Source organism: Syngnathus typhle, linkage group LG9 (assembly GCF_033458585.1).
Source record: "Syngnathus typhle isolate RoL2023-S1 ecotype Sweden linkage group LG9, RoL_Styp_1.0, whole genome shotgun sequence".
NCBI lineage: Eukaryota > Metazoa > Chordata > Actinopteri > Syngnathiformes > Syngnathidae > Syngnathus > Syngnathus typhle.
Genome location: NC_083746.1, coordinates 13,966,537 through 13,993,373, shown reverse-complemented (window position 1 = coordinate 13,993,373; position 26,837 = coordinate 13,966,537). Strand labels below are relative to the sequence as shown.

The window sequence follows — 26,837 nt, the reverse complement described above, 5'->3', positions numbered from 1 at the left end:
TGTAAAGCACTGGCAGCAGTGATGCGACAACATCCGCCTTATTTTCGGCAGCATTTTGGCGCTACTTTTGTAACATCATTTCCACTTGTTAACTTGCGCGGAGAACTAGTGTTTTTACACCACCACAATGTGAATTTGCGATTAGGTTTTTATCACTTGTAGACGAGTTATTTAATCAGATAGATCTAGGGCAGATATTGGCAAACTACGGTCCGCGGGCCACATTCGGCCCACGGGGCCGGTTAATCCGGCCCCCCCCAACCTGAATAAATTGTATTATTAAACTTTTTTTTGGGGTCATTGTCCCTGCAATTACCATGTTTCCCCAGTAGCGCCCGCCCACGCATTTACTCCTGGAAGCCGTGTCAGAAAGCTCGGTACACACTCACAAGTGCGTGTATGTACTAAAGTTAAAGTTAAAGTCCCAATGATTGTCACACATACATCTGGGTGTGGTGAAATTTGTCCTCTGTATTTAACCCATCCCCGTGTGATTTTGATCCATCCCTTGGGGGAGAGGGGAGCAGTGAGCAGGAGCGGTGCCGCGCTCGGGAATCATTTGGTGATCTAACCCCCCAATTCCAACCCTTAATGCTGAGTGCCAAGCAGAGAGGCAATGGGCCCCATTTTTATAGTCTTTGGTATGAGCCGGCCGGGCTTTGAACCCGCAACTTTCCAGTCTCAGGGCGGACACTCTACCACTAGCCCACTGAGCTGGTGTAAGTAGTACAGACCCGGCGCACTCCGCGCTCTATTTCCATCAGTGCCGAATTTCGAGTGTGGGCTGTGACGTCAGCATTCTCGTAATTCGCGCACTGAGCTTTCAGACACAGTTTTACACTAATGCCACCCACAAATCCTTCCATTAAAATGAGTGGCTCAAGGAAAGAAAAGGTGGACACTGAGTGACGAATGTTAAAAAAGAGTGGACAATTTGGCTCGACGTTCAGCCACATGAATGTCAACAAAGCCCTTCACAGATCTAGGTTAACGGACCGACACCTCGGCTCTATCCTAAGAATTACCCTGACAAATTTTACTCCAGACCATGATGCACTAGCAAAAAAGAGAGACCAACAATACTATTGACTCTATTACTTTATTTAGATGTATTCTTTCACTGATTCTTCAAGATGATGTATTTGGTCAGAATGTTTGCCGTTTGATGTGATTTCACCTCATTAGATGATCATATTTCATAAATCTGACCTGCAGGCGCTGAAGTGATGGAACCTATTATTCATAATACCAGTGTTGTATTTAATGAGAATCACCGATAGCAGTTTTTTGGTGAAATATTTTTTGAATGCTGTTAATATAAATGCATTGGTTTTCAAAAAGCTTTTTTTTGAATATCCATGCTTTACTACCTAATAAAAGAAGAAACCTTTTATGCGATAACCGTTCTATGTCATTTTTATTACTTCACCCAAACACTACATCCATCTGCTCCTGGTTCGGCCCCCCGGTCAAAATTTAGAACCCAATTCAGCCCGCAAGTCAAACTGTTTTCACCTCTGATCTAGGGCCTACTCAGCAAAGGTTTTTGCCAGCATGAGGATCGTGCCAGGGAAATAGACAAGCCGAACGAGATCAAGAACTGCTTTAGATGGGCATGACTCGAGAGCAGCGTCATTGTACAACTCTGAACACAGTCCGTAACCACGTGCCTGATGGAACATATCCGTAAAGTAGATGTCTCGGGAAGGTTTTGTGTATTTTCTGTCAATATATGATCAGCTGTGGCGGTCGCAGCACTAGGAACATTAAGGAACACTTCGAAACAAAAAAACACAAAGGTACTCTTTTACTTTTACGAGCATGTGGGTTTAGAAAGTAACATGATGTTACATGTAAGCTAATGTTACGCTATTGTCATGATATTGTCAGGATATTGTCAGGATATTGTTAAAGAATAAATCTTTAATGATATATATATATATATATATATATCATCGGACCCCCCCAGACCCCCGGTCAGTCCCCCAGACCCCTGGCTACTTTTCAGTGTTTTTTTCACATTTGCCATTCTCATCCCTGTGTATAGTATATAGTTGTATAGTATGTCAACTCATAATTAAAATTCTGACATGCCAGGCTTTTGTTGTAGTGGTCGTTAGCCATCCCAGACACCAGCCATCCACACGAGCTACGACACGTCAAGACAACTCAATATCGGCGCCACGTCTGTCGGCTAATAATAAAACTACACGAGCTATGACACGTCAAAACATTTCAATATGGGTTGTATAGAATGTAGTTGTATAGTATGTCAACTCATAATAAAAATTCTGACATGCCAGACTTTTGTTGAAGTGGTCGTTAGCCATCCACACGAGCTACGACACGTCAAGACACGTCAGTCGGCTCATTATCGGGCTACATTTGTGTAGTCTGACAGCAGCATTAAAAAGCAATATCAGAAAATGTTCGAACACAACATGCTGGTCCAATCTGGTCATGCTCTACTGTTTTCCCAATGACTTGAGGTCTTCAGTCTGAAAATGAGCCTTTTGGATTGAATCTGGTAGTTTATTTGAGTAAATCTCACATTTCATTTTTCATCTTCCACAGTATTCAGTGAAACTCTGCCCGCTCTGCCACAGGATGTCCTGTTTGATAACTGGCAGGTGACGTGGACTTCTGCCTCAGAAGAGAGCACTGTCACTTACACTGTGAGGTACAGCAGGTATGTGGTATGAGTGTCTAAACCAGTGGTTTTTAACCCTTGTTGGAGCTACCAAACTCCACCAGTTTCATATGCGCATTCACCAAACCCCTTTTTAGTTAAATTTTATTTTTTCAAATTCTCGACAGATGTTTTTTTACTGGTGCACAAAATGAGCCGTGCATAAACATCACCTTGTTACCTGCAAATCAGTGTGACTTCTGCTCTTTCCTTTACAAGATACCGTTTCTTTCCATGTATAATGCGCCCCCATGTATAATACGCACCCTAAAAATGGCATGTCGATGCTGGAAAAAAGCCTGTACCTATGTATAATACGCACCCAAATTTGGACTCCTACTTAAGTCTGTAAACGTAAAATTATTTCAGAAAAAAGATCATCTTTGGGAACAACCGGATGTTATTCTGCCGGTCAGTATCACTGCGCATGCGCTTGCAAACTCGATAGCGAAGAAATGTTTTGGATTTGTGTAGGGTACATTGTGACAGCAAACGAGCAGGTGATCGAGCAAGCGTCTGATACGAGAGCATTGTGTTCGTATGGAGCGTGTTTGAAGTGAACAGCAGAGAAGAAAGCGCATCTGTAATGGCGGCCTCCGTATCATATCCGGATTTAAAAAAAAAAATAATAATAATAATTTTTTTCTTTTCTTTTTTGTACACATGTATAATGCGCACCCCAGATTTTAGGACAATAAATTTGTTAAATTTTGCGCAATATACATGAAAAAAACGGTATGCGGCATCACAAATTTACACAATAAATCAGGTGTGCTCGGACGTAGAGGCTCCACTGAACCCCTGAGACCGACTCACCGAATCCCTAGGGTTCGATTGAACCCAGGTTAAGAATCACTGGTCTAAACTATAAGTGTATAAGTGTTATGCTTCATGTATGCATGGGCTACATTTCTTTCAAAATGGTTGGATCGCTTGACTTTGCACAGTGGATTGTACTTGGTTTAAAAAGTCCCAACTGTCATTTAAAGCAGTGGTCCCCAACCCCTGGACCGGTACGGTCCATGAATAATTTGGTACCAGGTCACTCAAGAAAGATTAAATCACCTGCATTATTTCCGTCAACACTGTTTACAGTGGAGATGGCGTGCTGCTGACCTCGACTAGGGACGTCGTGTGTCGGTGGGGAGAATACTTCGAAGACCTCCTCAATTCCACCGACACGCGTTCCATTGTGGAGGCAGGGCCTGGGGACTCTGAGGCGGACTCTCCAATCTCTGGGGTTGAAGTCACTGAGGTAGTTAAAAAACTCCTCGGTGGCAAGGCCCCGGGGGTGGATGAGATCCGCCCGGATTTCTTAAGGGCTCTGGATGTTGTGGGGCTGTCATGGCTGACACGTCTCTACAGCATCGCGTGGACATCGGGGACAGTGCCTCTGGATTGGCAGACTGGGGTGGTGGTTCCCCTCTTTAAGAAGGGGGACCGGAGGGTGTGTTCCAATTACAGGGGAATTACACTCCTCAGCCTCCCTGGGAAGGTCTATTCAGGGGTGCTGGAGAGGAGGGTCCGTCGGGAGGTCGAACCTCGGATTCAGGAGGAACAGTGTGGCTTTCGTCCTGGCCGTGGAACAGTGGACCAGCTCTTCACCCTCAGCAGGATCCTCGAGGGTGCATGGGAGTTCGCCCAACCAGTCCACATGTGTTTTGTGGACTTGGAGAAGGCGTTCGACCGTGTCCCTCGGGAGGTTCTCTGGGGGGTGCTTCGGGAGTACGGGGTACCGAGCCAACTGATAAGGGCGGTTCGGTCCCTGTATCATCGATGCCAGAGTTTGGTCCGCATTTCCGGCAGTAAGTCGGATTCGTTCTCAGTGAGGGTTGGACTCCGCCAAGGCTGCCCTTTGTCACCGATTCTGTTCATAGTTTTTATGGACAGAATTTCTAGGCGCAGCCGAGGCGTTGAGGGTGTCCGGTTTGGGGACCTCAGCATCGCGTCTCTGCTTTTTGCAGACGACGTGGTGCTGTTGGCTTCTTCAGGCCGTGATCTCCAGCTCTCACTGGAGCGGTTCGCAGCCGAGTGTGAAGCGGTCGGGATGAGGGTCAGCACCTCCAAATCCGAGTCCATGGTCCTCGATCGGAAAAGGGTGGAATGCCCTCTCCGGATCGGGGATGAGATCCTGCCCCAAGTGGAGGAGTTTAAATATCTTGGGGTCTTGTTCACGAGTGAGGGGAGGATGGAGCGCGAGATCGACAGGCGGATCGGTGCAGCGTCGGCAGTAATGCGGACTTTGTACCGGTCCGTCGTGGTAAAGAGAGAGCTGAGCCAAAAGGCAAAGCTCTCAATTTACCGGTCGATTTACGCTCCTACCCTCACCTATGGTCACGAGCTATGGGTCGTGACCGAAAGAACGAGATCCCGGATACAAGCGGCCGAAATGAGTTTTCTCCGCAGGATGTCCGGGCTCTCCCTTAGAAATAGGGTGAGAAGTTCGGTCATCCGGGAGAGACTCGGAGTAGAGCCGCTGCTCCTCCACGTAGAGAGGAGCCAGATGAGGTGGCTCGGGCATATCATCAGGATGCCTCCTGGACGCCTCCCTGGGGAGGTGTTCCGGGCATGTCCCACCGGTAGGAGACCCCGGGGACGACCCAGGACGCGCTGGAGAGACTATGTCTCTCAGCTGGCCTGGGAACGCCTTGGGATCCCCCGGGATGAGCTAGATGAAGTGGCTGGGGAGAGGGAAGTCTGGGAGTCCCTCCTGAAGCTGCTGCCCCCGCGACCCGACCCCGGATAAGCGGAAGAAGATGGATGGATGGATGGATGGAGTCTGAACAACCTTTTGTTTTGAAAAATGGACCGGATTCTCTCTGAACACAACATTACTCATGTTGTGTTGTTCGCGTGATTTTGTGAGGACTCTGCTAGTAAAGTTGCATAAAAGTACACAGTAGATCCACGTTTATTATTATTAGTGTGAAGGTGAAGACCTTCACACTATTGTTATTCCTGTCCTTTATTATTAGTGTGAAGGTGAAGACCTTCACACTATTGTTATTCCTGTACTTTATTAGTGTGAAGGTGAAGACCTTCACACTATTGTTATTCCTGTCCTTTATTAGTGTGAAGGTGAAGACCTTCACACTATTGTTATTCCTGTCCTTTATTATTAGTGTGAAGGTGAAGACCTTCACACTATTGTTATTCCTGTCCTTTATTAGTGTGAAGGTGAAGACCTTCACACTATTGTTATTCCTGTCCTTTATTAGTGTGAAGGTGAAGACCTTCACACTATTGTTATTCCTGTCCTTTATTATTAGTGTGAAGGTGAAGACCTTCACACTATTGTTATTCCTGTCCTTTATTAGTGTGAAGGTGAAGACCTTCACACTATTGTTATTCCTGTCCTTTATTAGTGTGAGGGTGAAGACCTTCACACTATTGTTATTCCTGTCCTTTATTGTGTGAAGGCGAAGGCCTTCACACATTGATATTCTACTTTATTGTGTGAAGGCGAAGGCCTTCACACATTGTTATTCTACTTTATTATTGTGTGAAGGCGAAGGCCTTCACACATTGATATTGTACTTTATTATTAAACAACTTATTCCTCCCACTTTTTTGACATCTAACTACTCCCACATGCTTCAACCGATTCACCTCGTTCAAACTTTCACACGTTCCAAAAATTCATGGCACGCTTGCCAGTATTTTTCGCGTTCATAACATTTACCGTTTTTAAGTAATTAGCAAATTTGTGCCTTTTATTTCCCCATTCATTCTTAATGGCAATGTCAACCCGAGCCAGTTTCCTGTAGTGGGTTCGATTCCCACATTGGGCGTCATTAATTATTTTACTCTTTATTCTTCCCGCTTATCATTTTCAACGCTTATCATTTGTAACTAACATTCGCATTCAACATTCATTACATTAAGCAATTTCCACCACTTTGATTACGTATTCGCATTCAACAAACACATTCATTACATTAACCAAATTCAACCAGTATGTAGACAGGGACACAATTAGCTCGTGGGAAACACAAGTGTGTCCAGTACACGAGCATCTTTCCCGAGTGGTATCAAAACCCGCGTCAGTTCGATTCCCACATTGGGCGTCATTATTTATTTTACTCTTTATCCTTCCCCTTATCATTTTCAACGCTTATCATTTGTACCTTTTTTGTAACATTTGTAACATTTCATTTTTAACGCTTATCATTTGTACCTTTTTGTAACATGTATTTGTAACATTTTCCCATTTATTTCACAATAATTTATTTTCCCTTTCTATTCTTCCCGCTCATCATTTTTAACGCTTAACGTTTGTAAATCAACATCTGCCTTCGCCTTCACACGCAATTTCTTCCGAAATTGCAATTCTAGTTATTATTATTTTTATTAAACAACTTATTCCTCCCACTTTTTTAACATCTAACTACTCCCACATGCTTCAACCGATTCACCTCGTTCAAACTTTCACACGTTCCAAAAATTCATGGCAAGCTTGCCAGTTTTTTTCGCGTTCATAACATTTACCGTTTTTAAGTAATTAGCAAATTTGTGCCTTTTATTTCCCCATTCATTCTTAATAGAAATGTCAACCCGAGCCAGTTTCCTGTAGTGGGTTCAATTCCCACATTGGGCGTCATTAATTATTTTACTCTTTATTCTTCCCGCTTATCATTTTCAACGCTTATCATTTGTAACTAACATTCGCATTCAACATTCATTACATTAAGCAATTTCCACCACTTTGATTACGCATTCGCATTCAACAAACACATTCATTACATTAACCAATTTCAACCACTACATAGTAAGGGACCCAATTAGCTCGTGGGAAACACAAGTGATTCCAGTACACGAGCGGCTTTCCCGAGTGGTATCAAACCCCGCGTCAGTTCGATTCCCACATTGGGCGTCATTATTTATTTTACTCTTTATCCTTCCCGGTTATCATTTTCAACGGTTATCATTTGTAACTTTTGTCGTGAACATTTGTAACATTTCATTTTTAACGCTTATCATTTGTACCTTTTTGTAACATGTATTTGTAACATTTTCCCATTTATTTCACGATAATTTATTTTCCCTTTTTATTCTTCCCGCTCATCATTTTTAACGCTTGACGTTTGTAAATTAACATCTGCCTTCGCCTTCACACGCAATTTCTTCCGAAATTGCAATTCTAGTTATTTTTATTAAACAACTTATTCCTCCCACTTTTTTAACATCTAACTACTCCCGCATGCTTCAACCGATTCACCTCGTTCAAACTTTCACACGTTCCAAAAATTCATGGCAAGCTTGCCACTTTTTTTCTCGTTCATAACATTTACCGTTTTTAAGTAATTAGCAAATTTGTGCCTTTTATTTCCCCATTCATTCTTAATGGAAATGTCAACCCGAGCCAGTTTCCTGTAGTGGGTTCGATTCCCACATTGGGCGTCATTAATTATTTTACTCTATGCTTCCCGCTTATCATTTTCAACGCTTATCATTTGTACCTTTTTTGTAACATTTGTAACGTTTCATTTTTAACGCTTATCATTTGTACCTTTTTGTAACATGTATTTGTAACATTTTCCCATTTATTTCACAATTATCTATTTGCCCTTTGTATTCTTCCCGCTCATCATTTTTAACGCTTAACGTTTGTAACTTAACATCTGCCTTCGCCTTCACACGCAATTTCTTCCGAAATTGCAATTCTAGTTATTGTGTGAAGGCGAAGGCCTTCACACATTGTTATTCTACTTTATTGTGTGAAGGCGAAGGCCTTCACACATTGTTATTCTACTTTATTATTATTATTTTTTTTATTCTTATTATTAAACAACTTATTCCTCCCACTTTTTTGACATCTAACTACTCCCACATGCTTCAACCGATTCACCTCGTTCAAACTTTCACACGTTCCAAAAATTCATGGCAAGCTTGCCACCTTTTTTCCCCTTCATAACATTTACCGTTTTTAAGTAATTAGAAAATCTGTGCCTTTTATTTCCCCATTCATTCTTAATGGCAATGTCAACCCGAGCCAGTTTCCTGTAGTGGGTTCGATTCCCACATTGGGCGTCATTAATTATTCTACTCTTTATTCTTCCCGCTTATCATTTTCAACGCTTATCATTTGTAACTAACATTCGCATTCAACATTCATTACATTAAGCAATTTCCACCACTTTGATTACGTATTCGCATTCAACAAACACATTCATCACATTAACCAAATTCAACCACTAAAAGAAAGGGACTCAATTAGCTCGTGGGAAACACAAGTGATTCCAGTACACGAGCATCTTTCCCGAGTGGTATCAAAACCCGCGTCAGTTCGATTCCCACATTGGGCGTCATTATTTATTTTACTCTTTATCCTTCCCGGTTATCATTTTCAACGGTTATCATTTGTAACTTTTGTCATTCGCATTCAACATTCATTACATTAAGCAATTTCCACCACTTTGATTACGCATTCGCATTCAACAAACACATTCATTACATTAACCAAATTCAACAGTTACTGAGAAAGGAGCCTGATTAGCTCAGTTGGAAACACAATGGCAATGTCAACCTGCGCCAGTTTCCTGTAGTGGGTTCGATTCCCACTTTGGGCGTCATAAATTTTTTTACTCTTTATTCTTCCCCCTTATCATTTGTACCTTTTTTGTAACATTTGTAACGTTTCATTTTTAACGCTTATCATTTGTACCTTTTTGTAACATGTATTTGTAACATTTTCCCATTTATTTCACAATTATCTATTTTCCCTTTGTATTCTTCCCGCTCATCATTTTTAACGCTTAACGTTTGTAACTTAACATCTGCCTTCGCCTTCACACGCAATTTCTTCCGAAATTGCAATTCTAGTTATTATTATTAAACAACTTATTCCTCCCACTTTTTTGACATCCAACTACTCCCACATGCTTCAACCAATTCACCTCGTTCAAACTTTCACACGTTCCAAAAATTCATGGCAACCTTGCCACCTTTTTTTCCCCTTCATAACATTTACCGTTTTTAAGTAATTAGCAAATTTGTGCATTTATTTCCCCATTCATTCTTAATGGCAATGTCAACCCGAGCCAGTTTCCTGTAGTGGGTTCGATTCCCACATTGAGCGTCATTAATTATTTTACTCTTTATTCTTCCCGCTTATCATTTTCAACGCTTATCATTTGTAACTAACATTCGCATTCAACATTCATTACATTAAGCAATTTCCACCACTTTGATTACGTATTCGCATTCAACAAACACATTCATCACATTAACCAAATTCAACCACTAAAAGAAAGGGACTCAATTAGCTCGTGGGAAACACAAGTGATTCCAGTACACGAGCATCTTTCCCGAGTGGTATCAAAACCCGCGTCAGTTCGATTCCCACATTGGGCGTCATTACTTATTTTATTCTTTATCCTTCCCGGTTATCATTTTCAACGGTTATCATTTGTAACTTTTGTCATTCGCATTCAACATTCATTACATTAAGCAATTTCCACCACTTTGATTACGTATTCGCATTCAACAAACACATTCATTACATTAACCAAATTCAACCGTCACTGAGGTAGGAACCTGATTAGCTCAGTTGGAAACACAATGGCAATGTCAACCTGCGCCAGTTTCCTGTAGTGGGTTCGATTCCCACTTTGGGCGTCATAAATTATTTTACTCTTTATTCTTCCCCCTTATCATTTGTACCTTTTTTGTAACATTTGTAACATTTCATTTTTAACCCTTATCATTTGTACCTTTTGTAACATGTATTTGTAACATTTTACCATTCATTTCACAATAATTTATTTTCCCTTTCTATTCTTCCCGCTCATCATTTTTAACGCTTAACGTTTGTAAATTAACATCTGCCTTCGCCTTCACACGCAATTTCTTCCGAAATTGCAATTCTAGTTAGTGTGAAGGTGAAGACCTTCACACTATTGTTATTCCTGTCCTTTATTAGTGTGAAGGTGAAGACCTTCACACTATTGTTATTCCTGTACTTTATTAGTGTGAAGGTGAAGACCTTCACACTATTGTTATTCCTGTCCTTTATTATTTGTGTGAAGGTGAAGACCTTCACACTATTGTTATTCCTGTACTTTATTAGTGTGAAGGTGAAGACCTTCACACTATTGTTATTCCTGTCCTTTATTATTAGTGTGAAGGTGAAGACCTTCACACTATTGTTATTCCTGTCCTTTATTAGTGTGAAGGTGAAGACCTCCACACTATTGTTATTCCTGTCCTTTATTAGTGTGAAGGTGAAGACCTTCATACTATTGTTATTCCTGTACTTTATTATTAGTGTGAAGGTGAAGACCTTCACACTATTGTTATTCCTGTCCTTTATTATTATTAGTGTGAAGGTGAAGACCTTCACACTATTGTTATTCCTGTACTTTATTATTAGTGTGAAGGTGAAGACCTTCACACTATTGTTATTCCTGTCCTTTATTAGTGTGAAGGTGAAGACCTTCACACTATTGTTATTCCTGTACTTTATTATTATTAGTGTGAAGGTGAAGACCTTCACACTATTGTTATTCCTGTCCTTTATTATTGTGTGAAGGCAAAGGCCTTCACACATTGTTATTCTACTTTATTATTATTTTTATTAAACAACTTATTCCTCCCACTTTTTTGACATCCAACTACTCCCACGTGCTTCAACCGATTCACCTCGTTCAAACTTTCACACGTTCCAAAAATTCATGGCAAGCTTGCCACCTTTTTTCCCGTTCATAACATTTACCGTTTTTAAGTAATTAGCAAATTTGTGCCTTTTATTTCCCCATTCATTCTTAATGGCAATGTCAACCCGAGCCAGTTTCCTGTAGTGGGTTCGATTCCCACATTGGGCGTCATTAATTATTTTACTCTTTATCCTTCCCGGTTATCATTTTCAACGGTTATCATTTGTAACTAACATTCGCATTCAACATTCATTACATTAAGCAATTTCCACCACTTTGATTACGCATTCGCATTCAACAAACACATTCATTACATTAACCAATTTCAACCGCCACATGGTAAGGGACTCAATTAGCTCGTGGGAAACACAAGTGATTCCAGTACACGAGCATCTTTCCCGAGTGGTATCAAAACCCGCGTCGGTTCGATTCCCACATTGGACGTCATTATTTATTTTACTCTTTATCCTTCCCCGTTATCATTTTCAACGGTTATCATTTGTAACTTTTGTCATTCGCATTCAACATTCATTACATTAAGCAATTTCCACCACTTTGATTACGCATTCGCATTCAACAAACACATTCATTACATTAACCAAATTCAACCAGCATGAAGGAAGGATCCTGATTAGCTCAGTCGGAAACACAATGGAAATGTCAACCCGAGCCAGTTTCCTGTAGTGGGTTCGATTCCCACATTGGGAGTCATAAATTATTTTACTCTTTATTCTTCCCCCTTATCATTTTCAACGCTTATCATTTGTACCTTTTTTGTAACATTTGTAACGTTTCATTTTTAACGCTTATCATTTGTACCTTTTTGTAACATGTATTTGTAACATTTTCCCATTTATTTCACAATTATCTATTTTCCCTTTGTATTCTTCCCGCTCATCATTTTTAACGCTTAACGTTTGTAACTTAACATCTGCCTTCGCCTTCACACGCAATTTCTTCCGAAATTGCAATTCTAGTTATACAACATCTTCCGCTCACTTTTTTGACGCTTAACTACTTCCACATACTTCAACCGATTCATTCCATTCCACTTTTCACTTATTCCAAATATTCATGGCACGACTGCTCACATTTTTCTTGTTCCAAAAATTTTCTGTTTTCGCATAATTCATAAATTTATGGCGATTTTTGCCCCATTCATTCTTAATGGCAGATTCAACATTTCACATTTACGTTGTTCCAGTTTGAAATTCACATGATTCAACACATTCAAATCACATTGGGGACATTCCCAAACTTCCCAAATTCAAAATTTTCACGTTTTCACTTTTAATATTTGCATAAAATGTTGCAAAATTTCATAAAATTTCCTTTTTCACTTCTAACTTCTACATTTTTCCACCGATTCAACTCGTTCCAACTTTCAACTATTCATCTTTTGCCTACCTATTCCACAACTTCCCACTTACCAAAAACTTCACATCTTTTATTTTGAAATTCAACCAAAATTCTCTAAAATTTCGTTTTTCTACTCTAATTTCTACATTTTTCAACCGATTCAACCCATTCCAACTTTCAACTGTTCATCATTTCTTTACCTATTCCACAACTTCCCAAAAACTTATCATCTTTTATTTTGAAATTCACACCCACTTCTTTTCCCTTCTCATTTCTACATTTTTCAACCGATTCAACCCATTCCAACTTTCAACTGTTCATCATTTTTCTACCTATTCCACAAATTCCCACTTACCAAAAACTTCACATCTTTTATTTTGAAATTCACTTCTAATTCCTTTTTTCCTTCTCATTTCTACATTTTTCAACCGATTCAACCCATTCCAACTTTCAACTGTTCATCATTTTTCTACCTATTCCACAAGTTCCCACTTACCAAAAACTTCACATCTTTTATTTTGAAATTCACACCCACTTCCTTTTTCCCTTCTCATTTCTACATTTTTCAACCGATTCAACCCATTCCAACTTTCAACTGTTCATCACTTTTTCTACCTATTCCACAACTTCCCACTTACCAAAAACTTCACGTCTTTTATTTTGAAATTCACACCCATTTCCTTTTTCCCTTCTCATTTCTACATTTTTCAACCGATTCAACCCATTCCAACTTTCAACTGTTCATCAGTTTTTTTCCTATTCCACAACTTACCAAAAACTTCACATCTTTTATTTTGAAATTCACACCCAGTTCCTTTTCCCTTCTCATTTATACATTTTTCAACCGATTCAACTCGTTTCAACATCATTCTGCAACATTCCTTAAATATTTATTCAACTTCTTCACCTTCACACGCAATTCCTTCAGGAATTGCAAATTCTAGTTGTGTGAAGGCGAAGGCCTTCACACATTGTTATTCTACTTTATTATTGTGTGAAGGCGAAGGCCTTCACACATTGTTATTCTACTTTATTATTATTATTTTTTTTATTCTTATTATTAAACAACTTATTCCTCCCACTTTTTTGACATCTAACTACTCCCACATGCTTCAACCGATTCACCTCGTTCAAACTTTCACACGTTCCAAAAATTCATGGCAAGCTTGCCACCTTTTTTCCCCTTCATAACATTTACCGTTTTTAAGTAATTAGAAAATTTGTGCCTTTTATTTCCCCATTCATTCTTAATGGCAATGTCAACCCGAGCCAGTTTCCTGTAGTGGGTTCGATTCCCACATTGGGCGTCATTAATTATTCTACTCTTTATTCTTCCCGCTTATCATTTTCAACGCTTATCATTTGTAACTAACATTCGCATTCAACATTCATTACATTAAGCAATTTCCACCACTTTGATTACGTATTCGCATTCAACAAACACATTCATCACATTAACCAAATTCAACCACTAAAAGAAAGGGACTCAATTAGCTCGTGGGAAACACAAGTGATTCCAGTACACGAGCATCTTTCCCGAGTGGTATCAAAACCCGCGTCAGTTCGATTCCCACATTGGGCGTCATTATTTATTTTACTCTTTATCCTTCCCGGTTATCATTTTCAACGGTTATCATTTGTAACTTTTGTCATTCGCATTCAACATTCATTACATTAAGCAATTTCCACCACTTTGATTACGCATTCGCATTCAACAAACACATTCATTACATTAACCAAATTCAACAGTTACTGAGAAAGGAGCCTGATTAGCTCAGTTGGAAACACAATGGCAATGTCAACCTGCGCCAGTTTCCTGTAGTGGGTTCGATTCCCACTTTGGGCGTCATAAATTTTTTTACTCTTTATTCTTCCCCCTTATCATTTGTACCTTTTTTGTAACATTTGTAACGTTTCATTTTTAACGCTTATCATTTGTACCTTTTTGTAACATGTATTTGTAACATTTTCCCATTTATTTCACAATTATCTATTTTCCCTTTGTATTCTTCCCGCTCATCATTTTTAACGCTTAACGTTTGTAACTTAACATCTGCCTTCGCCTTCACACGCAATTTCTTCCGAAATTGCAATTCTAGTTATTATTTTTATTAAACAACTTATTCCTCCCACTTTTTTGACATCCAACTACTCCCACATGCTTCAACCGATTCACCTCGTTCAAACTTTCACACGTTCCAAAAATTCATGGCAAGCTTGCCGCCTTTTTTCCCCTTCATAACATTTACCGTTTTTAAGTAATTAGCAAATTTGTGCCTTTTATTTCCCCATTCATTCTTAATGGCAATGTCAACCCGAGCCAGTTTCCTGTAGTGGGTTCGATTCCCACATTGGGCGTCATTAATTATTTTACTCTTTATTCTTCCCGCTTATCATTTTCAACGCTTATCATTTGTAACTAACATTCGCATTCAACATTCATTACATTAAGCAATTTCCACCACTTTGATTACGTATTCGCATTCAACAAACACATTCATTACATTAACCAATTTCAACCACAAAATAGTAAGGGACTCAATTAGCTCGTGGGAAACACAAGTGATTCCAGTACACGAGCATCTTTCCCGAGTGGTATCAAAACCCGCGTCAGTTCGACTCCCACATTGGGCGTCATTATTTATTTTACTCTTTATCCTTCCCGGTTATCATTTTCAACGGTTATCATTTGTAACTTTTGTCATTCGCATTCAACATTCATTACATTAAGCAATTTCCACCACTTTGATTACGCATTCGCATTCAACAAACACATTCATTACATTAACCAATTTCAACAATGACTTAGGTAGGACCCTGATTAGCTCAGTTGGAAACACAATGGCAATGTCAATCTGCGCCAGTTTCCTGTAGTGGGTTCGATTCCCACTTTGGGCGTCATAAATTATTTTACTCTTTATTCTTCCCCCTTATCATTTGTACCTTTTTTGTAACATTTGTAACATTTCATTTTTAACCCTTATCATTTGTACCTTTTTTTAACATGTATTTGTAACATTTTACCATTCATTTCACAATAATTTATTTTCCATTTCTATTCTTCCCGCTCATCATTTTTAACGCTTAACGTTTGTAAATTAACATCTGCCTTCGCCTTCACACGCAATTTCTTCCGAAATTGCAATTCTAGTTGTGTGAAGGCGAAGGCCTTCACACATTGTTATTCTACTTTATTATTATTTTTTTTTTTATTCTTATTATTAAACAACTTATTCCTCCCACTTTTTTGACATCTAACTACTCCCACATGCTTCAACCGATTCACCTCGTTCAAACTTTCACACGTTCCAAAAATTCATGGCAAGCTTGCCACCTTTTTTCCCCTTCATAACATTTACCGTTTTTAAGTAATTAGCAAATTTGTGCCTTTTATTTCCCCATTCATTCTTAATGGCAATGTCAACCCGAGCCAGTTTCCTGTAGTGGGTTCGATTCCCACATTGGGCGTCATTAATTATTCTACTCTTTATTCTTCCCGCTTATCATTTTCAACGCTTATCATTTGTAACTAACATTCGCATTCAACATTCATTACATTAAGCAATTTCCACCACTTTGATTACGTATTCGCATTCAACAAACACATTCATTACATTAACCAAATTCAACCGGTATGTAGACAGGGACACAATTAGCTCGTGGGAAACACAAGTGATTCCAGTACACGAGCATCTTTCCCGAGTGGTATCAAAACCCGCGTCAGTTCGATTCCCACATTGGGCGTCATTATTTATTTTACTCTTTATCCTTCCCCTTATCATTTTCAACGCTTATCATTTGTACCTTTTTTGTAACATTTGTAACATTTCATTTTTAACGCTTATCATTTGTACCTTTTTGTAACATGTATTTGTAACATTTTCCCATTTATTTCACAATAATTTATTTTCCCTTTCTATTCTTCCCGCTCATCATTTTTAACGCTTAACGTTTGTAAATTAACATCTGCCTTCGCCTTCACACGCAATTTCTTCCGAAATTGCAATTCTAGTTGTGTGAAGGCGAAGGCCTTCACACATTGTTATTCTACTTTATTATTATTATTTTTTTTATTCTTATTATTAAACAACTTATTCCTCCCACTTTTTTGACATCTAACTACTCCCACATGCTTCAACCGATTCACCTCGTTCAAACTTTCACACGTTCCAAAAATTCATGGCAAGCTTGCCACCTTTTTTCCCCTTCATAACATTTACCGTTTTTAAGTAATTAGCAAATTTGTGCCTTTTATTTCCCCATTCATTCTTAATGGCAATGTCAACCCAAGCCAGTTTCCTGTAGTGGGTTCGATTCCCACATTGGGCGTCATTAATTATTTTACTCTTTATTCTTCCCGCTTATCATTTTCAACGCTTATCATTTGTAACTAACATTCGCATTCAACATTCATTACATTAAGCAATTTCCACCACTTTGATTACGTATTCGCATTCAACAAACACATTCATTACATTAACCAAATTCAACCAGTATGTAGACAGGGACACAATTAGCTCGTGGGAAACACAAGTGATTCCAGTACACGAGCATCTTTCCCGAGTGGTATCAAATCCCGCGTCAGTTCGATTCCCACATTGGGCGTCATTATATATTTTACTCTTTATCCTTCCCCTTATCATTTTCAACGCTTATCATTTGTACCTTTTTTGTAACATTTGTAACATTTCATTTTTAACGCTTATCATTTGTACCTTTTTGTAACATGTATTTGTAACATTTTCCCATTTATTTCACAATTATTTCTTTCCCTTTTCATTCTTCCCGCTCATCATTTTTAACGCTTAACGTTTCTAAATTAACATCTGCCTTCGCCTTCACACGCAATTTCTTCCGAAATTGCAATTCTAGTTATTATTAAACAACTTATTCCTCCCACTTTTTTGACATCTAACTACTCCCACATGCTTCAACCGATTCACCTCGTTCAAACTTTCACACGTTCCGAAAATTCATGGCAAGCTTGCCACCTTTTTTCCCCTACATAACATTTACCGTTTTTAAGTAATTAGCAAATTTGTGCCTTTTATTTCCCCATTCATTCTTAATGGCAATGTCAACCCGAGCCAGTTTCCTGTAGTGGGTTCGATTCCCACATTGGGCGTCATTAATTATTTTACTCTTTATTCTTCCCGCTTATCATTTTCAACGCTTATCATTTGTAACTAACATTCGCATTCAACATTCATTACATTAAGCAATTTCCACCACTTTGATTACGTATTCGCATTCAACAAACACATTCATTACATTAACCAATTGCAACCGCGACATAGTAAGGGACTCAATTAGCTCGTGGGAAACACAAGTGATTCCAGTACACGAGCATCATTCCCGAGTGGTATCAAAACCCGCGTCAGTTCGATTCCCACATTGGGCGTCATTATTTATTTTACTCTTTATCCTTCCCGGTTATCATTTTCAACGGTTATCATTTGTAACTTTTGTCATTCGCATTCAACATTCATTACATTAAGCAATTTCCACCAGTTTGATTACGCATTCGCATTCAACAAACACATTCATTACATTAACCAAATTCAACCAGCAAGAAGGAAGGATCCTCATTAGCTCAGTCGGAAACACAATGGAAATGTCAACCCGAACCAGTTTCCTGTAGTGGGTTCGATTCCCACATTGGGAGTCATAAATTATTTTACTCTTTATTCTTCCCCCTTATCATTTTCAACGCTTATCATTTGTACCTTTTTTGTAACATTTGTAACGTTTCATTTTTAACGCTTATCATTTGTACCTTTTTGTAACATGTATTTGTAACATTTTCCCATTTATTTCACAATTATCTATTTTCCCTTTGTATTCTTCCCGCTCATCATTTTTAACGCTTAACGTTTGTAACTTAACATCTGCCTTCGCCTTCACACGCAATTTCTTCCGAAATTGCAATTCTAGTTAGTGTGAAGGTGAAATTCACATCATTCCCCGAAAAAGTTATTCATACATTTCGCCTTCACACGCAATTTCTCCAGAAATTGCAAAATTCTAGTTATTATTCAACTTATTCCGCTCACTTTTTCGGCGCTTAACTACTTCCACATACTTCAACCGATTCACTCCATTCCACTTTTCACTTATTCCAAATATTCATGGCAACACTGCTTAGATTTTTTTCCTTCCAAAAATTTTCCGTTTTTGCAAAATTCACAAATTTATGGCGAATTTCGCCCCATTCATTCTTAATGGCAGATTCAACATTTCACATTAACGTTGTTCCAGTTTGAAATTCACATCATTCAACACATTCAAATCACATTGGGGACATTCCCAAACTTGCCTAATTCAACATTTTCACGTTTTCATCTTTTATTTTGAAATTCACACCCAATTCCTTTTTCCCTTTTCCCTTCTCATTTCTACATTTTTCAACCGATTCAACCCATTCCAACTTTCAACTGTTCATCTTTTCTCTACCTTTTCCACAACTTCCCACTTACCAAAAACTTCACATCTTTTATTTTGAAATTCAACCAAAATTCTCTCAAATTTCGTTTTTCTACTCTAATTTCTACATTTTTCAACAGATTCAACCCATTCCAACTTTCAACTGTTCATCATTTTTCTACCGATTCCACAACTTCCCACTTACCAAAAGCTTCACATCTTTTATTTTGAAATTCAAACCCAATTCCTTTTCCCTTCTCATTTCTACATTTTTCTACCGATTCAACCCATTCCAACTTTCAACTGTTCATCTTTTTTTTTCCTATTCCACAACTTACCAAAAACTTCACATCTTTTATTTTGAAATTCACACCCAGTTCCTTTTTTCTTCTCATTTCTACATTTTTCAACCGATTCAACTCGTTTCAACATCATTCTGCAGCATTCCTTAAATATTTATTCAACTTCTTCACCTTCACACGCAATTCCTTCAGGAATTGCAAATTCTAGTTAGTGTGAAGGTGAAGACCTTCACACTATTGTTATTCCTGTCCTTTATTATTATTAGTGTGAAGGTGAAGACCTTCACACTATTGTTATTCCTGTCCTTTATTATTATTAGTGTGAAGGTGAAGACCTTCACACTATTGTTATTCCTGTCCTTTATTAGTGTGAAGGTGAAGACCTTCACACTATTGTTATTCCTGTCCTTTATTATTAGTGTGAAGGTGAAGACCTTCACACTATTGTTATTCCTGTCCTTTATTATTATTATTAGTGTGAAGGTGAAGACCTTCACACTATTGTTATTCCTGTCCTTTATTATTATTATTATTATTCAACTTATTCCGCTCACTTTTTCGGCGCTTAACTACTTCCACATACTTCAACCGATTCACTCCATTCCACTTTTCACTTATTCCAAATATTCATGGCAACACTGCTTAGATTTTTTTCCTTCCAAAAATTTTCCGTTTTCGCAAAATTCCCAAATTTACGGCGAATTTTGCCCCATTCATTCTTAATGGCAGATTCAACATTTCACATTTACGTTGTTCCAGTTTGAAATTCACATCATTCAACACATTCAAATCACATTGGGGACATTCCCAAACTTGCCAAATTCAACATTTTCACGTTTTCATCTTTTATTTTGAAATTCACACCCAATTCCTTTTTCCCTTTTCCCTTCTCATTTCTACATTTTTCAACCGATTCAACCCATTCCAACTTTCAACTGTTCATCTTTTCTCTACCTATTCCACAACTTCCCACTTACCAAAAACTTCACATCTTTTATTTTGAAATTCAACCAAAATTCTCTAAAATTTCCTTTTTTCTACTCTAATTTCTACATTTTTCAACCGATTCAACCCATTCCAACTTTCAACTGTTCATCATTTTTCTACCTATTCAAGAACTTCCAACTTACCAAAAACTTCACTTCTTTTATTTTGAAATTCACACCCAATTCCTTTTTCCCTTCTCATTTCTACATTTTTCAACCGATTCAACCCATTCCAACTTTCAACTCTTCATCATTTTTCTACCTATTCCACAACTTCCCACTTCCCAAAAACCTCACATCTTTTATTTTGAAATTCACACCCAATTCCTTTTTCCCTTCTCATTTCTACATTTTTCAACCGATTCATCCCATTCCAACTTTCAACTGTTTGTCTTTTGCCTACCTATTCCACAACTTCCCACTTCCCAAAAACTTCACATCTTTTCTTTTGAAATTCACACCCAATTCCTTTTTCCCTTCTCATTTCTACATTTTTCAACCGATTCAACCCATTCCAACTTTCAACTGTTCATCCTTTTTCTACCTATTCCACAACTTCCCACTTACCAAAAACTTCACATCTTTTATTTTGAAATTCACACCCAATTCCTTTTTCCCTTCTCATTTCTACATTTTTCTACCGATTCAACCCATTCCAACTTTCAACTGTTCATCATTCTTCTACCTATTCCACAACTTCCCACTTACCAAAAACTTCAGATCTTTTATTTTGAAATTCACACCCAATTCCTTTTTCCCTTCTCATTTCTACATTTTTCAACCGATTCAACCCATTCCAACTTTCAACTGTTCATCATTTTTCTACCTATTCCACAACTTCCCAAAAACTTCACATCTTTTATTTTGAAATTCACACCCAATTCCTTTTTCCCTTCTCATTTCTACATTTTTCAACCGATTCAACTCGTTTCAACATCATTCTTCAACATTCCTTAAATATTTATTCAACTTCTTCACCTTCACACGCAATTCCTTCAGGAATTGCAAATTCTAGTTATTATTCAACTTATTCCGCTCACTTTTTCGGCCCTTAACTACTTCCACATACTTCAACCGATTCACTCCATTCCACTTTTCACTTATTCCAAATATTCATGGCAACACTGCTTAGATTTTTTTCCTTCCAAAAATTTTCCGTTTTCGCAAAATTCCCAAATTTACGGCGAATTTTGCCCCATTCATTCTTAATGGCAGATTCAACATTTCACATTTACGTTCTTCCAGTTTGAAATTCACATCATTCAACACATTCAAATCACATTGGGGACATTCCCAAACTTGCCAAATTCAACATTTTCACGTTTTCATCTTTTATTTTGAAATTCACACCCAATTCCTTTTTCCCTTTTCCCTTCTCATTTCTACATTTTTCAACCGATTCAACCCATTCCAACTTTCAACTGTTCATCTTTTCTCTACCTATTCCACAACTTCCCACTTACCAAAAACTTCACATCTTTTATTTTGAAATTCAACCAAAATTCTCTAAAATTTCCTTTTTTCTACTCTAATTTCTACATTTTTCAACCGATTCAACCCATTCCAACTTTCAACTGTTCATCATTTTTCTACCTATTCAAGAACTTCCAACTTACCAAAAACTTCACTTCTTTTATTTTGAAATTCACACCCAATTCCTTTTTCCCTTCTCATTTCTACATTTTTCAACCGATTCAACCCATTCCAACTTTCAACTCTTCATCATTTTTCTACCTATTCCACAACTTCCCACTTCCCAAAAACCTCACATCTTTTATTTTGAAATTCACACCCAATTCCTTTTTCCCTTCTCATTTCTACATTTTTCAACCGATTCATCCCATTCCAACTTTCAACTGTTTATCTTTTGCCTACCTATTCCACAACTTCCCACTTCCCAAAAACTTCACATCTTTTATTTTGAAATTCACACCCAATTCCTTTTTCCCTTCTCATTTCTACATTTTTCAACCGATTCAACCCATTCCAACTTTCAACTGTTCACCCTTTTTCTACCTATTCCACAACTTCCCACTTACCAAAAACTTATCATCTTTTATTTTGAAATTCACACCCAATTCCTTTTTCCCTTCTCATTTCTACATTTTTCTACCGATTCAACCCATTCCAACTTTCAACTGTTCATCATTCTTCTACCTATTCCACAACTTCCCACTTACCAAAAACTTCAGATCTTTTATTTTGAAATTCACACCCAATTCCTTTTTCCCTTCTCATTTCTACATTTTTCAACCGATTCAACCCATTCCAACTTTCAACTGTTCATCATTTTTCTACCTATTCCAAAACTTCCCAAAAACTTCACATCTTTTATTTTGAAATTCACACCCAATTCCTTTTTCCCTTCTCATTTCTACATTTTTCAACCGATTCAACTCGTTTCAACATCATTCTTCAACATTCCTTAAATATTTATTCAACTTCTTCACCTTCACACGCAATTCCTTCAGGAATTGCAAATTCTAGTTATTATTATTATTCAACTTCCGCTCACTTTTTTGACGCTTAACTACTTCCACATACTTCAACCTATTCACTCCATTCCACTTTTCACTTATTCCAAATATTCATGGCACGTCTGCTCACTTTTTTTTCCTTCCAAAAATCTTCCGTTTTCGCAAAATTCACAAATTTACGGCGAATTTTGCCCCATTCATTCTTAATGGCAGATTCAACATTTCACATTTACGTTGTTCCAGTTTGAATTTCACATCATTCAACACATTCAAATCACATTGGGCACATTCCCAAACTTGCCAAATTCAACATTTTCACGTTTTCATCTTTTATTTTGAAATTCACACCCAATTCCTTTTTCCCTTTTCCCTTCTCATTTCTACATTTTTCAACCGATTCAACCCATTCCAACTTTCAACTGTTCATCTTTTCTCTACTTATTCCACAACTTCCCACTTACCAAAAACTTCACATCTTTTATTTTGAAATTCAACCAAAATTCTCTAAAATTTCCTTTTTTCTACTCTAATTTCTACATTTTTCAACCGATTCAACCCATTCCAACTTTCAACTGTTCATAGTTTTTCTACCTATTCAACAACTTCCCACTTACCAAAAACTTCAGTTCTTTTATTTTGAAATTCACACCCAATTCCTTTTTCCCTTCTAATTTCTACATTTTTTAACCGATTCAACCAATTCCAACTTTCAACTGTTCATCTTTTTTCTACCTATTCCACAACTTACCAAAAACTTCACATCTTTTATTTTGAAATTCACACCCAATTCCCTTTTCCCTTCTCATTTCTACATTTTTCAACCGATTCAACCCATTCCAACTTTCAACTGTTCATCATTTTTCTACCTATTCCACAACTTCCCACTTACCAAAAACTTCACATCTTTTATTTTGAAATTCACACCCAATTCCCTTTTCCCTTCTCATTTCTACATTTTTCAACCCATTCAACCCATTCCAACTTTCAACTGTTCATCATTTTTCTACCTATTCCACAACTTCCCACTTACCAAAAACTTCACATCTTTTATTTTGAAATTCACACCCAATTCCTTTTTCCCTTTTCATTTCTACATTTTTCAACCGATTCAACCCATTGTAACTTTCAACTATTCATCTTTTTTCTACCTATTCCACAATTTACCAAAAATTTCACATCTTTTATTTTGAAATTCACACCCAATTCCTTTTTCCCTTCTCATTACTACAGTTTTCAACCGATTCAACTCGTTTCAACATCATTCTGCAACATTCCTTCAATATTTATTCAACTTCTTCACCTTCACACGCAATTCCTTCAGGAATTGCAAATTCTAGTTATTAGTGTGAAGGTGAAGACCTTCACACTATTGTTATTCCTGTCCTTTATTATTATTAGTGTGAAGGTGAAGACCTTCACACTATTGTTATTCCTGTCCTTTATTAGTGTGAAGGTGAAGACCTTCACACTATTGTTATTCCTGTCCTTTATTATTATTCTACTTATTCTGCCCACTTTTTTGGTGCTTAACTACTTCCACATACTTCAACCGATTCACTCCATTCCACTTTTCACTTATTCCAAATATTCATGGCAAGTGTGCTCACATTTTTCTCATTCCAAAAATTTTCCGTTTTCGCATAATTCATAAATTTATGGCGATTTTTGCCCCATTCATTCTTAATGGCAGATTCAACATTTCACATTTACGTTGTTCCAGTTTGAAATTCACCTCATTCAACACATTCAAATCACATTGGGGACATTCCCAAACTTGCCAAATTCAACATTTTCACGTTTTCATCTTTTATTTTGAAATTCACACCCAATTCCTTTTTCCCTTTTCCTTTCTCATTTCTACATTTTTCAACCGATTCAACCCATTCCAACTTTCCACTGTTCATCTTTTCTCTACCTATTCCACAACTTCCCACTTACCAAAAACTTCACATCTTTTATTTTGAAATTCAACCAAAATTCCCTAAAATTTCCTTTTTCTACTCTAATTTCTACATTTTTCAACCGATTCTACCCATTCCAACTTTCAACTGTTCATCTTTTCTCTACCTATTCAACAACTTCCCACTTACCAAAAACTTCACTTCTTTTATTTTGAAATTCACACTCAATTCCTTTTTCCCTTCTCATTTCTACATTTTTCAACCGATTCAACCCATTCCAACTTTCAACTGTTCATCATTTTTCTACCTATTCCACAACTTCCCACTTACCAAAAACTTCACATCTTTTATTTTGAAATTCACGCCCAATTCCTTTTTCCCTTCTAATTTCTACATTTTTCAACCGATTCAACCCATTCCAACTTTCAACTGTTCATCTTTTCTCTACCTATTCAACAACTTCCCACTTACCAAAAACTTCACATCTTTTATTTTGAAATTCACACCCATTTCCTTTTTCCCTTCTCATTTCCACATTTTTCAACCGATTCAACTCGTTTCAACATCATTCTGCAGCATTCCTTCAATATTTATTCAACTTCTTCACCTTCACACGCAATTCCTTCAGGAATTGCAAATTCTAGTTATTATTATTATTATTCAACATCTTCTGCCCACTTTTTTGACGCTTAACTACTTCCACATACTTCAACCGATTCACTCCATTCCACTTTTCACTTATTCCAAATATTCATGGCACGACTGCTCACATTTTTCTCGTTCCAAAAATTTTCCGTTTTCGCATAATTCATAAATTTATGGCGATTTTTGCCCCATTCATTCTTAATGGCAGATTCAACATTTCACATTTACGTTGTTCCAGTTTGAAATTCACATCATTCAACACATTCAAATCACATTGGGGACATTCCCAAACTTCCCAAATTCAAAATTTTCACGTTTTCACTTTTAATATTTGCATAAAATGTTGCAAAATTTCATAAAATTTCCTTTTTCACTTCTAACTTCTACATTTTTCCACCGATTCAACTCGTTCCAACTTTCAACTATTCATCTTTTGCCTACCTATTCCACAACTTCCCACTTACCAAAAACTTCACATCTTTTATTTTGAAATTCAACCAAAATTCTCTAAAATTTCGTTTTTCTACTCTAATTTCTACATTTTTCAACCGATTCAACCCATTCCAACTTTCAACTGTTCATCATTTTTTTACCTATTCCACAACTTCCCAAAAACTTCACATCTTTTATTTTGAAATTCACACCCACTTCCTTTTTCCCTTCTCATTTCTACATTTTTCAACCGATTCAACCCATTCCAACTTTCAACTGTTCATCATTTTTCTACCTATTCCACAAATTCCCACTTACCAAAAACTTCACATCTTTTATTTTGAAATTCACTCCCAATTCCTTTTTTCCTTCTCATTTCTACATTTTTCAACCGATTCAACCCATTCCAACTTTCAACTGTTCATCATTTTTCTACCTATTCCACAACTTCCCACTTACCAAAAACTTCACATCTTTTATTTTGAAATTCACACCCACTTCCTTTTTCCCTTCTCATTTCTACATTTTTCAACCGATTCAACCCATTCCAACTTTCAACTGTTCATCACTTTTTCTACCTATTCCACAACTTCCCACTTACCAAAAACTTCACGTCTTTTATTTTGAAATTCACACCCATTTCCTTTTTCCCTTCTCATTTCTACATTTTTCAACCGATTCAACCCATTCCAACTTTCAACTGTTCATCAGTTTTTTTCCTATTCCACAACTTACCAAAAACTTCACATCTTTTATTTTGAAATTCACACCCAGTTCCTTTTCCCTTCTCATTTCTACATTTTTCAACCGATTCAACTCGTTTCAACATCATTCTGCAACATTCCTTAAATATTTATTCAACTTCTTCACCTTCACACGCAATTCCTTCAGGAATTGCAAATTCTAGGTATTATTATTATTATTATTCAACATCTTCCGCTCACTTTTTTGTCCATTAACTACTTCCAC

At 37.5% G+C, this 26,837-nt stretch overlaps 1 protein-coding gene across 11 annotated transcripts in view; it reads left to right on the top strand.

The window, feature by feature from the left end:
- The window catches only part of ifngr2 (interferon gamma receptor 2), a 149,637-nt gene that overhangs the window by 24,779 nt on the left and 98,021 nt on the right, over positions 1–26,837 (top strand). For 7 of the 11 annotated variants that reach the window (XR_009715716.1, XM_061286754.1, XM_061286751.1 and 4 more), the window contains exon 2: positions 2,575–2,689. The exons of 1 other annotated variant lie outside the window; for it this stretch is intronic. Coding sequence is in view for 8 of the 10 variants with exons in the window: in XM_061286754.1 (XP_061142738.1) it covers positions 2,575–2,689 (115 nt within the window). In the remaining 2 variants the exon portion in view is untranslated. The remainder of the gene's footprint in view (positions 1–2,574; positions 2,690–26,837) is intronic. 3 more of the 11 variants (XR_009715717.1, XM_061286752.1, XM_061286750.1) reach the window with 1 other exon arrangement.